General features: G+C 40.5%; 1 protein-coding gene across 5 annotated transcripts in view; it reads left to right on the plus strand.

Annotated features, from left to right (window-relative positions):
* LOC140629427 (ankyrin repeat domain-containing protein 26-like) overlaps positions 1–15,154 on the plus strand; it is a 171,683-nt gene that overhangs the window by 142,506 nt on the left and 14,023 nt on the right. For 2 of the 5 annotated variants that reach the window (XM_072818893.1, XM_072818894.1), the window contains exon 30: positions 15,038–15,154. In XM_072818893.1, the coding sequence (XP_072674994.1) occupies positions 15,038–15,121 (84 nt within the window). In that variant the 3' untranslated portion in view covers positions 15,122–15,154. Of the gene's footprint in view, positions 1–3,077; positions 3,124–4,298; positions 4,543–15,037 lie in introns of those variants that run through there. The other 3 variants (XM_072818896.1, XM_072818895.1, XM_072818897.1) reach the window with 3 other exon arrangements.

Raw genomic sequence — 15,154 nt, forward strand, 5'->3', positions numbered from 1 at the left:
TGACTTGTTTACATTCAGAGAAAGGATTGAAAGATATGAATGTAGTGCCATTGTATTATGTGTAAAGTCCGTGTTCTGGTCTGTGTTACTTTTGGGCTCTCTGTTTGCTTAAAGTTTCCCCTTTACCACTTCTTGCAAAGCTGTTTTAGGGATCACAAATTCTTTTAGTTTCAGTTTGTGCTGGAAGCTTTTTATCTCCCCTTGTATTTTGAATGAGAGCCTTGCTGGATAAGATTCTTGGCTGTAGACTCTTCTCCTTGAGCACCCTGAGTATATCATGCCAGCTCTCTCTGGCCTGCTAGGTCTCTTTGGATACATCCGCTGCCAGTTGAATATTTCTCTCCTTCTTGGTTCAGGGCCTCGTGTTCCAAGCTGCTTTCAGGATTTTCTCTTTGGGTCTGAAATTTGCAAGCTTTGTTATTATATTGGAGATATTGACCTGTTTTTTATTGATTTTGAGGAAGGTTCTCTGTGCCTCCTGGCACTTGAGTGCCTGTTTCTTTCCCCAGATGAGGGAAGATCTCTGCTATAATTTGCTCAAATATGCCTTCTGCCCCCTCCTTCCCCTCTTTTTCTGGGATCCCCATTATTCTAACATTGTTTTGCTGTGTGGTACGAATCATCTCTCAAAATCTCCTGTCATAGTCCAGTGGTTGTTTCTCTTGTTTTTCCTCAGCTTCTTTATTCTCCATTGTTTTGTCTTCTATATCACTACTTCTCTGTGAAGCCTCATTTATCCTAGCAGTTAGAACCTTCATTTTTGATTGCATCTCACTAAGATTAGCCTTTTTTATCTCAACTTGATTAGATATCAGTTGTTTTATTTCTCCAGAAAGGCATTCTCTAGTGTCCTCTGAGTGTCTCTTAAGCCCAGCTATTATCTTGATGGTCATTATTCTGAACTCTCGCTCCAGCCTCTTCCTTCTATCCATGCTGATTAGGTTCCAGGCAGTCAGTACTACCTCTTGTTCTCTTTGTGGCGGTGAGTTTTTCCATCTTGTCATTCTGTCCAGAGAAGAAGAGATGAGTGAGAGAACAGAATAGAAAAATATCAAGAATGACCCCAGATAAATACATGCTAAACAAATCAGAAGAGACCCGAAGCCAATTTAAAGGTTAACAAAGGAGATAATAGAATTAGAGAGATCAAGAGAGCAGAGCAGTACACCGATACTATGTGAATTTTGGTCTTTTTGTTAGGAAATTGCATCCCCAAATGGTTAAGAGGAAACCTTGTATATATACAAAAATAAAATTAAATACAAGGAAAGTCTAGAATGTAAGTGTAAAAATGGAAATTAAAAGTCAAAATAAAAAGGATATTATCAGCCAGTTGAACAGAACAGAGCAATATACTATATCATAAGTTTATTTTGGTCTGTTTGTTAGAAGAAACTACATCCCAAAATTGTAAAGAATGAAAAACTTCATTATATGCAAAAATAAAATTAAATGCAATGAAAGGATAGAATGTAACTGTAAATATGAAAATTAAGATAGATTTTAAAAATATTATAATCAGACAGATGAAGAGAATAGAGCAGTATAGTAGATTCTGGTTGTATTTTAGTCTATTTCTTAGAAGGAACTACTTCCCGAAATGGTACAGAAAGAAAAACTTCAATATATACAGGAATAATATTAAGAGCAGTGAAAGGATTGAATGCAAGTGTAAAAAGGTAAATTGTAAGAGTTGATAAATGAAGAAAATGGTTGAAAGCAAAAAGAAAATTAAAATAGAAAGACTAAGGAGTCATGAGAAATAGCCATGAGTTCTGTATACTGTTTGCCCCTAGCACTGGAGTTCTGCAGCTCTGTATGATGAGTAAAGTTGGTCTTAGCAGGAAGTTGTTGCTGACCTCCTGAGGGAGAGGCCTGTTGCACTGATTCTTAGGTGTCTTTGCTTAGGGTGGGATTGCACCACCCTTGCCAGGGGGCCAGGCCAGGTAAGCAGCTCCAGATTGCTCTCTGTGGCTTTTGTTCCCTGAAGGCTTTCTGGGCAGCTTTAGAGGATGAGAATGAAAATGGTGGCCTCCTAATTTCCAGCCCTGGAATTGAAAGATCTCACTCCCTACTGTGTCTCCCTGGTTTCTGTCTGCACTCTGTATTCACCCAGCCTGTGACCAAGCATTTTTATCTCAAGCACAGACCCCCTTTCGATTTTCCAAACTTTGCAGACCCCTGTAGCTCCCATTCACACTGTGCCTCTGGGGGGAAGGAGGAGGTCTTGCCCAGTTTTTCCTGCTTGGAAAGTGGTCACCTGACTGTTCCTCGGTTTGGGGTTTATGGCAACACTGAGCTGAATGCCCACTCCTGGGCTCACTGATTGCAACTGGCTTCCCCGCTCAAACGCCTTGGCAACTGCCATACTCAGGCGCCGCCCCCATTCCTTCTGTGACCCCGCCCCCCCAGGGATCCTGAGACCACACTGTCCGTCCCACTTAGGATGCTGCCCCCCGTTGCCACCTGAGCATCTTTCAGACAGGGATGTCCTCACTGGAACAGACCTCTTAAAAGTTCTGGTTGTGCACTCTGCTGCTATATCACTTTCCAGGACTTGCCTTCTGGCTTCCAGAGGTTCCCTGCCGCCCTGGTTTAATCTTCTGATATATGCCTCTGATTCATTTCTCCACACCTCCTACCTTGCAGAAAGCGGTCGCTGTTCTATTTGTAGAATTGCAACAATTCTTTTCTTGGATCTCTGTCTGAGTCCACAGGTGTTCAGAATGATTTGATACCTATGTAGCTGAATCCCAGACACCAGACAAAACTAGGGTCTCCTACTCCTCCACCATCGTCCTCTTCTTCCAGAAATTCTGTATATTCGATTGATCAATATTAATTGTACTTTTTATTAGAATCCTCTAAACAGCATTATAGGTTTCTTCTCAGTTATCCAGATTAAAATAAGTAGGGATTTATTTTATTTATGTGATTAGCTTTCTATTTAAGCAAATTGTAGCTTTTACTTTCTAAAAGTATCATTTCCAGACCACGTTTCATAAGCAAAATAAAATTCCTACAATAATGTCTCTTGTTTAACTTGAACATTGTAAGTAACGTTTAACTTATTTCAGATGCAGCAGATGTTGGAAGACAGTATAATCAGAGAACTAAAAGAAGGTATGTTGCCAAATTCACAAATTTAGATGGTCATTAATTTCTGAAATAAACCACAAATAGTAACTGGCATCCCTTCCCCTTGTTAAAATTTTGTCTAGATATATCTAATAAAAAATGTAAAACATAAACATAGTGAATAAGAGACTTATTCCTCATTTGGTCATCGTGTTTCATACCTTTTTTATTTTTATTTTTTAAGATTTTATTTATTTATTCATGATAGCCACACAGAGAGAGACAGAGAGGCAGAGACACAGGCAGAGGGAGAAGCAGGCTCCATGCAGGGAGCCCGACGTGGGATTCGATCCCGGGTCTCCAGGATCGTGCCCTGGGCCAAAGACAGGCGCCAAACCGCTGTGCCACCCAGGGATCCCTCATACCTTTTTTAAAAACCTGCAGCCTGTATGCCTGTTAGCACTTTTGGCTGTAATCTTCCTTCACTTGTGCCATCGCTATGGAACTGTCAATCTGAAAATGTGGGCGTTCTCAAATTCTTGTTTCTGCTAGTGGTAGACCAAACAGACCAGACTTGTCTCAGTAATACTTAGTTAAGCAATTATATAGTTCATATAGCTGTCCCTTGACAGGTGACATTTCAATCTCCAGCCACTGGTTTTGCCATTGGGTAAAATTCCAGGTTTCTTAGCATGGAATATAAGCACCCAAATCAATTTGGTTCTTGCCACATTGGTGAGCCTTCTCTGTCGCCATTACCCTACTCTGCTGCTTTGCAGAGAGTAATCTTTCAGGTATCAGCCTTCCTATTCCCTCCACAGAAAAGCAGACAATATTGATAGAAAACCAGGATGTCCCTTCTGTGTGTTCTTATAATGTCTTGTTTTAAACCTGCCATGATATATTTGACTCTAGATATTGCCTGTTAGATTTTTCAGTTGATAGTATATGATTGTTCAGGGGTGGACTGTGCCATCAGCTTGCAATCTCATCTTGTAATGAGAAAACCAGAAGCTCTAGTGTTTATCCACAGTAGTAATTAATTCAATGGGCAATCGTGAGCAAACTTGATTTAATAGTAATCTTGTATTTTATATTGTAGTTATATGTAGATATTTTTCATCCTTTTAACACTCAGAAGATTCCAACTTTTTTTTTACTAACTTCTAGTTAACTACAAAGTATTTCAGATAAAGAATATTATTCTTTCTCTTTTTCAGTTGCTCATGATTGAGAATCAGGATTCTGTAGATCTTCTCCTTTAGGACCTACTGACGAATCAAATGTAAATCAAGATCTAGTACTGCAAGCATCACGAGAATATGTAGAGATTTTGAATAGAAAGTATATGATCTGAAAGCTATATAGTAAAAGTTTATTACCTAGATGTTTAATATAACATTTTAATTGTTTCCCAGTAAATATCTGATGTACAAAAAATCTTTATTAAAGGAAATGTTGTTATATCGTGTGTAATGAAAGTTTATATATTATTTTAAGCTATGTTTCTTGGCATCTGATTAAATTTAAGCATATTTTCTACATGGAAACCAGCATTATTGAGTTTTACAGGCTCCAATCTGCCCAAGTAGATCGGACCAAGTTGTTGATAATGTTTTGGGGCTGGTAATTGGTAGTTGTTTTTTTTTTTTTTGTATTTTCTATGTTTTATTACTAGACATATGGATTTAGACACACATCATTTTGATATACTGCTGCTAAAGCTATCACCAATGTTTGTATGTATTTCAATTTTTATAGTGCCATAAACCCTGTGTATAATTTCAATTTTAAATACTTATTATTCATAGTTCTTTCCTCATGGTGAAAAAGATTTGCCTAAGGCTTTTTATCTTTTCTTTTTTTTTTAATTTACTTTTTGAGAAGAGTCTTAAAATTAGAGAAAAGAAAAAATAGAGAAAACGACCTTTTCCCTCCAGAATGGTTTGAAAGTAAATTGTTAATTTATGCCCAATTCCTGTGGCCCCTATATCCTGCAAGTCAGTACATTCCACATAGCTACCGTACAACCCTGCCAATCAGAAAATCAACACTAATACAATTGTCCCTTGAATAATGTGGAGCTTAGGGGGGCACTGATCCTCTGTGTAAAAATCTGTGAACTTTTGACTCCCCAGGCACTTAACTACTACTAATCTACTGTTGACCAGAATATTGTACCAAAACAGTCAATTAACCTATTTTTTGTGTGTTATATGTATTCCATTCTATATTCTCCTTATAAAGTAAGCTAGAGAAAAATGTTATTAAGAAAAATCAGAAGAGGGTAGCCCGGGTGGCTCAGCGGTTTAGCGCCGCCTTCAGCCCGGGTGTGATGCTGGAGACCCGGGATCAAGTCCCACATCAGGCTCCCTGCATGGAGCCTGCTTCTCCCTCTGCCTGTGTCTCTGCCTCTCTCTCTCTCTCTCTCTCTCTCTCTGCCTCTTATGAATAAATAAAATCTTTTAAAAAAAGATAAGAAGGAAGAGAAAATACATTTACAGTACTGTGTTTTTTAAAAATTGGCATATAAGTACACCCATTCAAACTATGTTAGGTATACATTATGTTTTTAAATTTAAATTCAATTTCCCAACATTTAGAAGGGTCATCATTTTCAGATAAAGTTTTCGATAATTCATCAGTTGCATGTAACACCAAGTGCTCATCACGTCACATGCCCTCCTTCATGACCATCACTGATTTACCCCATCCCCCCATTCACTTCCCTTTCAGCAACCTTCAGTATGTTTTCTGGAGTTGAGTCTCTCATGGTTTGTCTTCCTCTCTGATTTTTCCCCATTCAGTTTCCCCTCCTTGCACTATTTCTTATATTCCACCTATGAGGGAGACCATATGATCATTGTCTTTCTCCAGTTGACTTGTTTCACTCAGCCTGATACCCTCTAGTTCCATGCCCATTGATGTAAGTGGTAGGTTTTCATCCTTTCTGACGTCTGAGTAATATTCCATTTTGTATGTATATCACATCTTTTTTTTAAAAGAATTCATCTATTTACTCATGAGAGAGAGAGAGAGGCAGAGACACAGGCAGGGGGAGAAGCAAACTCCATTCAGGGAGCCGGACATGGGACTCTTCCCGGATCCCAGGATCATGCCCTGAGCCAAAGGCAGACACTCAACCACTGAGCCACCCAGGGGTCCCATACCACATCTTCTTTATCCATTCCTCTGTTGAAGGACATCTTGGCTCCTTCCACAGTTTGGGTATTGTGGATATTGCTACCATAAACATTGAGGTGCAGGTGCCCCTTCATTTCACTACATTTGTATCTATGGGGTAAATACCCAGTTGTGCAATTGCTACGTCAACTATCCCCTCTATCATCTAAACCTCATATTCTGGGCAGCCCTGGTGGCGCAGTGGTTTAGCACCGCCTGCAGCTCAAGGTGTGATCCTGGAGACCGGGGATCGAGTCCCACATCAGGCTCCTTTCATAGCATGGAGCCTGCTTCTCCCTCTGTCTGTGTCTCTGCATCTCTCTCTCTCTCTCTCTCTCTGTGTGTGTGTGTGTGTCTCATGAATAAATAAAATCTTCTAAAAAAATAAAATAAACCTATTCTTTTAAAGCTCTGACATTTGTCTGTAGTATCCTTTATAGCAAGGAAGGTCCTATTCAAAACCATGTACTGAACTAAGATGTTGTGTTTCTTAGTCTCTTTCAGTTTAGAACAGTTCCTTAGTCTTTCCATTGATTTTTGTGACTTTTAATCCTTTGAAGAGTTCATTCCAGTAACGTAGAATGTCTTTTCAGTGTGGGTTTTTCTTACGTATCTTATGTTTCCTTATGATAAAATTAAGATTATATTTATATACATATACATATATGTATTTTAGCAAGAGCACAACTGAACTGGTCCTCTACTCTTCTCATTGCATCATATCATGTGACCTACAGTTTTGATTTGTCCCATGGTTGGTGACGTTGATCGCTGGAGTAGTATCTTCAGTTTTCTTCCCCAGAATGTTAACTTTGCACTTTACAATTAGTATTTTATGGAGAAGTACTTTGAGATATATAAAAACCTCCTTTCTGAGATACCCTGTACCAGGCCACTTCTGCAGATGATGTGCCTCACTTACAGGCTCTGAAAACCCATGCTGGGCTGTTCTTTCCCTGTGTGGATGCCTCCTGAACCTTTGAAGTCTGTGATACCTCATCCTAAGTTACTCACCTTTCAGAGATGCTATGTCTTGAACTCTAAGACTGTTCAGGTGGCACTCCTACATTTATGCCTTCCCAATTCTGTGCCAGGCTCCAATACCTCCCTCTGGGACACCACCGCTCCTTGTTTCTGTTCCTGTGCTTTTGGACTGAAATCTTTGGGAACGGAAAGGATAAAGGGGGAAAGGGCTCCATAGGTCTTTTATAATCAACTTATGAAGCTTTACAATGCAAAGATTTGGATTGGGATTGCATTGAATCTATAAATATTTTGAAGGGAAGAGACATTTATAATACTGAGTTTTCCAAACAATATTTTAATTGCTCTACTCTCAGTGTTTAAAAAAATTTCTTATAAAGATCCTGCAAGATATATTTTAGATTTATTTTCAGTTATTTGATACTTTTGATCCTATTTTAAATTATTTTTAAAAATCAACTTCATTTCCTGTTTATAGCTTATAGAAATAAAAATACTTTGCATATTGAGCTTCTATCAGCTCAGCTATCTTTTTTTAAGATTTATTTATTTATGATAGATGTAGAGAGAGAGAGAAAGAGAGAGGCAGAGACACAAGAGGAGGGAGAAGCAGGCTCCATGCCGGGAGCCCAATGCAAGACTTGGGCTTGCAAGATGCTGGGACTCCAGGATCATGCCCTGGGACAAAGGCTGGTGCCAAACCGCTGAGCCACCCAGGGATCCCCAGGATCAGCTATCTTGATAAACTATCTTACTATTTCTCATAGTTCTGGAGTCTAGGAAGTCCAAAATCAAGGCACTGACAGATTAGTGTCCAGTGAGGGTCTGCTTCCTGGTTCATGAGTGCCTGTCTTCCTCCTATGTCTTCATAAGGGACAGGGTCAAGGGAGCTCACTCCAGCCTCCTTTAGAAGGGCACTAATCTCAAATCAGGAGGACTACACCTTCATGACTTAATCACTTACCAAAGGCATCACCTCCAAATATCATCACATTGAACACTAAGACTTAAAACCTGAGTTTGGAGGAGTGGGTATAGAAATATTCAGTGTAGAGCAAGGCTGTTCCTTGTTCTTGGCCATATAGACTTCACAATATGGGTGCTTGCAATATGGTTCACAATAATCTCTTGTGATACTTGTATATCTGTGGCATCAGTTCTTTTATCTCCTATTTTATTTTATTTTATTTTATTTTATTTTATTTTATTTTATGGAGTTAAAAGTTTTTTCTACTTGAGTATAGTTAACCCGTTACAGTAGTTTCAGGTGTACAGCATAGGCATTCGGTTTCTGTATGCATTATACTATGCTCACCACAAATGTAGCATCCATGGATTTTTTTAAGCCACTTTTAAAATAAAAAGGATTTTACTTAAGAGAGCACAAGGAATTCGGCCTGAGATTTAAAGAGAAAACAGCTGGAATGCTACAGTGAAAAGAGTTTTCACTTCTATCAAAGTAGGAAGACGGAAAAAATAAAAAGCATCCAAGGGGGAGGAGGCCCCGCAAAGAGCCTGGCTCAGACCTGGCGGCAAGTGACCCCAGTACAGGAAAGGCCAGTCCCAGAGATGCAGGTTTACCAATCTTCCCGGAAGGAAAGGCACTTGCAGGGAGTTCGGGCAGGATCCCAGGATGGGCAGGGATGCCCTCAGGCTCCCAGGGGCACTAACAGAGGAACTGCGCCCCAAGGGAGAGGGCGCCACATACTATGGGCCGAGCTCCCTAAAGGGCTGCAGCATGCGCCCGGAGGGGCCAGGAGCGGCTCAGGCGGCGGCTCCGCTTCGAGGGGGCTGCATGGCCCAGGAGCGTGATTCCACCGGCACAGGCCCCAGATCCCAGGGCACCAGGGGAAGCAGCCCAGGATCTGGCACTCCCCCCGGGACAGGCGGAAGCCAAGAGAACACAGGGCAGTAAGGAGGCTCCTGCTCTGGGTGCAGCCCGCCTGTGGAGCACCCAGGCCCCTTCGGACTGGGAGCTGTGGTAATTACTGCGGGAGCTGACTCCAGGGCTGGAGACCTGGCCGCCGCCACTGTTGTTCCTCCTACTGTCACTTTTTACCAGGGACTCAGCAGGGTCCTCATAGGATAAACAGCTCCCACTGAGCCCTGCACCTGGCAGGGGGCTGGGCAGCTCCCCCAGGTGCACACACCTCTGAGAATCAGCATTGCTTGTAGAAGCAGACCCATGCCCCAGAAGACCAGCTGGAAGGACAGGGAAAGCAAGTTCTTGACCAAAGCAGTGCTGGAAACTAACAGGGGAAGTCGAGGGATTTACAATATATAGAATCAGAGGATACTCCCTCTTGTTTTTTGTTTTCTGTTTCCTGCCTCCCCCCCCCCTTTTTTTTCTCTCTCTATCTTTCTCCTTTTTCCAGTACAACTTGTTTCTGGCCACTCTGCACTGAGAAAAATGACTAGAAGGAAAAATTCACCACAAAGGAAAGAATCAGAAACATCCTCTCTCCCATAGAGTTACAAAGTTTGGAATACAATTCAAATTCAGAAAGCCAATTCAGAAACACAATTCTAAACCTACTGGTGGCTCTAGAAATAAGGATAAGGGATTTAAGATACTTCATGACTGCAGAATTGAGATCTCATCAGCCTGAAATTAAAAATCAATTAAATGAGATGCAATCCAAACTGGAGGTCCTAACAATGAGGGTTAACGAGGTAGAAGAACCAGTGAGTGACATACAAGACAAGTTGATGGCAAGGAAGGAAGCTGAGGAAAAAAGAAAAAAAAAAAGATCACGAGGAAAGGTTAAGGGAAATAAATGACAGCCTCAGCAGCAAAAAATCTACGTTTAATTGGGGTTCCAGAGGGCACCGACAGAGACAGAGGACCAGAAGGTGTATTTGGACAAATCATAGCTGAGAACTTCCCTTACTTGGGAAGGGAAACAGGCATTCAGATACAGGAGATAGATTCCCCCCCACCCCTGCCCTGGGGAAATGAATAAAAACCACTCAACACCTCGACCTTTAATAGTAAAACTTACAAATTCCAAAGATAAAGAGAAGATCCTTAAAGCAGCAAGAGACAAGAAATCCCTAACGCTTATGAGCAGAAGTATTAGAATAACAGCAGAGCTCGCCACAGAGGCCTGGCAGGCCAGAAAGTGCTGGCAGGATATAGTCAGGGTCCTAAATGAGAAGAACCTGCAGCCAAGAATACTCTATCGAGCAGGAGCTCATTCAGAATAGGAGAGATAAAGAGCTTCCAAGATAGGCAGAAACTGAAAGAATATGATGAGCACCAAACCAGCTCTGCAAGAAATATTAAGGGGGACTCAGTAAAAGAAAGAGGTAGTCCAAGGAAACAATCCACAAAAACAGGAACTGAATAGGTATCATGATGACACTAAATTCATATCTTTCAATAGTAATTCTGAACGTGAATGGGCTTAATGACCCCATCAAAAGGTGCAGGGTTTCTGACTGGATAAAAAAGCAGGCCCCATCTACTTGCTGTCTACAAGAGACTCATTTTAGACGTAAGGTCACCTACAACCTGAAAATAAAAGGTTGTGGAATAATTTGCCATTCAAATGGTCCTCAAACGACAGCAGGGGTAGCCATCCTTATATGAGATGAATTAGTTTATCCCAAAGACTGTAGTAAGAGATGAACAGTGACACTATATCATACTTAAAGGATCTATACTAGAAAGGACCTAACAATCATAAATATATATGCACCTAATGTGGGTGCTGCCAAGTATATCAATCAGGTAGTAACCAATGTTAAGACATACTTAGATAATAATACACTTATACTTGGTGAGTTGAACACAGCGCTTTCTATAATCAACAGATCTTCGAAGCACAACATCTCCAAAGAAACGAGTGTTAAATGATACACTGGACCAGATGGATTTCACAGATATTTATAGAATCCTACATCCAAACACAACTGAATACACATTCTTCCCAAATGCACATGGAACTTTCTCCAGAATAGGCCACATACTGGGTCACCAATCAAGTCTTAACCGATACCAAAACATTGGGATTGTCCCCTGCATATTTTCAGACCATAATACTTTGAAATTAGAACGAAATCACAAGAAGTAGTTTGGATGGATTTCAAACAGGTGGAGGTTAAGGACCATCTACTAAAATATGAAAGGGTCAACCAGGAAATTAGAGAAGAATTAAAAAGATTTGTGGAAACTAGTGAGAATGAAGATACAACCATTCAAAATCTTTGGGATAGAGCAAAAGGAGTCATGAGGGGGAAATACATCACAATACAAGCATCCGTCTCAAAACTGGAAAAAATTCAAATACAAAAGCTAACCTTGCACCTAAAGGAGCTGGAGAGAAACAGCAAATGAAACCTTCACCCAGCAGAAGATGACAACAAAGATTCGAGCAGAACTCAATGAAATAGAGACCAGAAGAACTGTGGAGCAGATCAACAAAACCAGAAGTTGGTTCTTTGAAAGAATTAATAAGATAGATAAACCATTAGCCAGCCTTATTAAAAAGAAGAGAGAGAAGACTCAAATTAATAAAATAATGAACGAGAAAGGAGAGATCACCATCAATACCAAGGAAATACAAACGATGTTAAAAACTTACGCCAATGAATTAGGCAATCTAGAAGAAATGGACGCATTTCTGGAAAACCACAAACTACCAAAACTAGAACTGGAAGAAATAGACAACCTGAACAGGCCAATAACCAGGGAGGAAACTGAAGCAGTCATCAAAACCCTCCCAAGACACAAAAGTCCAGGGCCAGATGGCCTCCCAGGGGAATTCTATCAATACTTTAAGAAGAAACCATACCTATCCTACCAAAGCTGTTCGGAAAGATAGAAAGAGATGGAGTACTTCCAAACTCATTTTATGAGGCCTGCATCACCTTAATTCCAAAACCAGACAAAGACCCCACAAAAAGGAAAATTATAGATCAATATCCCTGATGAACACAGATGCAAAAATTCTCAACAAGACAGTAACCAATAGGCTCCAACAATACATTAAAAAGATTATTCACCATGACCCAGTGGGATTTATCCCCGGGATACAAGAATAATGTCATGAAAATACTTTGTATGATACTATATTGACAAATAGATTTTACCACACATTCTTCCAAACCCACAGAATGTATAACACCAAGAGTGGATCATAATATAAACTATGGACCTTGAGTAATAATGATGTATCAGTGTCGATTCATCAGTTGTGACAAGTGCCCCCCTCCCCTGCCCGCTGGAAAATCTTGACGTAAGAGAGGCTCTCTCTCTGTCTCTCTGTCTCTCTGTGTGTGTGTGTGTGTGTGTGTGTGTGTGTGTTTTGGGTGAGACAGGTATGTGGGAAATCTCTACTTTTTCCTCAACTTTTCTGTGACTCAAAAACTGCTCTGGAAAAAAAAAAGCCCTAATAATTAATTAGTTGAGCTGCAGAAGAAAAGTCTGAGCTAGCAGAGGTTAGTTCATGAGGTTTAAGGAAAGAAACTATCTCTATGACATAAAAGTGCAAGGTGAAGCAGCAAGTGCTGATGCAGAAGCTGCAGCAAGGTATCCAGAAGTTGTAGCAAAGAGAATTAATGAAGGCAGCCACACTGAACCGCAGATTTTCAATGTAGATTAAACAGCCTCATAGTGGACGTTAGGACTTTCATAGCTAGAGAGAAGTCAATGTCTGGCTTTAAAGCATCAAAGGACAGGCTGACTCTCTAAGTTAGGGGCTAATGCAGCTGGTGACTTTAAGCCAAAGCCAATGCTCATTTACTATTATGAAATTCCTAGGGCCCTTTAGAATTATGCTAAATCCCTTCTATCTGTGCTCTATAAATGGAACTGCAAAGCCTAGATGACCGTACATATATTTATGACATGGTTTCTTGAATGTTTTAAGTCCACTGTTGAACTGACTGCTCAGAAAAAAAAAGATTCGTTTCAAAATATGACTGCTCACTAACAACGCACCTGGGCACCCAAGGGCTTTGACAGAGAGGTACAGTGAGATTAATGCTGTTTTTCTACCTCTAATACAACATCCATTCTGCAGCCCATGGATCAAGTGGTCATTTTCAACTTTCAAGGCTTAATATTTAAGAAACACATTTCATACAGCTATAGATGCCATAGATACTGATTTCTCTGATGGATGTGGGAAAAGTCCATTGAAAGCCTTCTGGAAAGGACTGACCACGCTAAATGCTATTAAGAACATTTGTGATTCATGAGAAGCATTCAAAATATCAACAGAAATAGGAATTTGGAAGAAGTTGACTCTAAACCCCAGGGATGACTTTGAGGGGCTCAAGACTTCAGTGGAGGAAATAACTGCAAATGGGGTGGAAACAGCAGGAGAACTAGAATTAGAGGTAGAACCTGAAGATGTGACTGAACTGCTGCAATCTCATAATAGAACTTGGATGAAATAAGTCAGTTAGATAAAGATCAATACCATATCATTTCACTTATATGTGGAATTTAAGAAATAAGACAGATGAACATAGGGGAAGGGAAGACAAAAAAGAGAAGCAAACCACAGGAGACTCTTATCTACAGAGAACAAACTAATGGTTTCTGGAGGGGAGATGGGCGAACAGGGTGATGAGCATTAAGGGGTGCATTTGTGATGAGCACATGATGTTATACATTAGTAAGGAATCACTGTACTCTACTCCTGAAACCAATATTGCACCACATACTAACCAACTAGAATTTAAGCAAAAACTTAAAAATTTTTAAAAGTACTAATGCCAAAAATGATGGCTTTAAAAGTGGGGGGAAAAAAACCTCAACCGATAGTGAGTTGCTTCTTATGGATGAAAAAAGAATATGATTTCTTGAGACGCAACCTTTTCCTACTCCTGGGAAAGAATCTGTAAAGACTGTTGAAATGGCAATAAGGGATTCAGAATATTACATAAACTTAGTTGATAAAGCAGCAAGGTTTGAGAAGACTGACTCCAATTTTGAAAGAGGTTGTACTGCGGGTAAGATGCTATCAAATAGCACCATATCCTACAGAGAACTGTTCATGAAAGGAAGAGCCAATTGATGTAGCAAATTTCATTGCTGTCTGATTTTAGCAAATTGGCACAGCTACTCCAACCTTCAGTGACTACCAGATGCGGACTTTAAAATAACTGTGATTGGGCAGCCCCGGTGATGCAGCGGTTTGGTGCCGCCTGCAGCCTGGGGTGTGATCCTGGAGACCTGGGATCAAGTCCCACATCGGGCTCCCTGCGGGGAGCCTGCTTCTACCTCTGCCTGTGTCTCTGCCTCTCTCTCCCTCTGTGTTTCTCATGAATAAATAAATGAATTCTATTAAAAAAAAGTCTCTTTTCTTACTTCTCTCTTTTTATTTTCTCTTCAAATATATTCATCTCTTTTGTTTCTTAAATTCCACATAAGTGAGATCATACAGTATTTGTCTTTCTCAGACTGACTTATTTCCCTTAGCATTATATTCTCCAACTCTGTCCATAGCATGACAGATGGCAACATTTCATTCTTTTTCATGGCTGAGTAATATTTCTCGCTCTGTGTGTGTGTGTGTGTGTGTGTGTGCACGCGCACGCACACATACACACACACACACACCCCCAACACCTTCTTTATCCATTAATCCGTTGATGGACGTTCGGGCTTTGTCCATAGTTTGGCTTTTGTTGATAATACTGCAACAAACATTGGGGAGCATGTGCCCTTTGTGATCACTGCATCTGTATCTTTGGGGCAAAAACTCAGTAGTGCAGTTTCTGGGTCATAGGGTAGCTCTATTTTTAACTTCTTGAGGACCCTCTGCATTGTTTTCCACAGTGGCTGCACAAGCCTGCGTTACCACCTACAGTGGAAAAAGACTCCCCTTTCTCCACATCCTCACCAACATCTGCCATTTCCTGATTTGTTCATTTTAGCCATTTTGACAGGTATGAG

Source organism: Canis lupus, assembly GCF_048164855.1.
Source record: "Canis lupus baileyi chromosome 5 unlocalized genomic scaffold, mCanLup2.hap1 SUPER_5_unloc_4, whole genome shotgun sequence".
Taxonomy (NCBI): domain Eukaryota; kingdom Metazoa; phylum Chordata; class Mammalia; order Carnivora; family Canidae; genus Canis; species Canis lupus.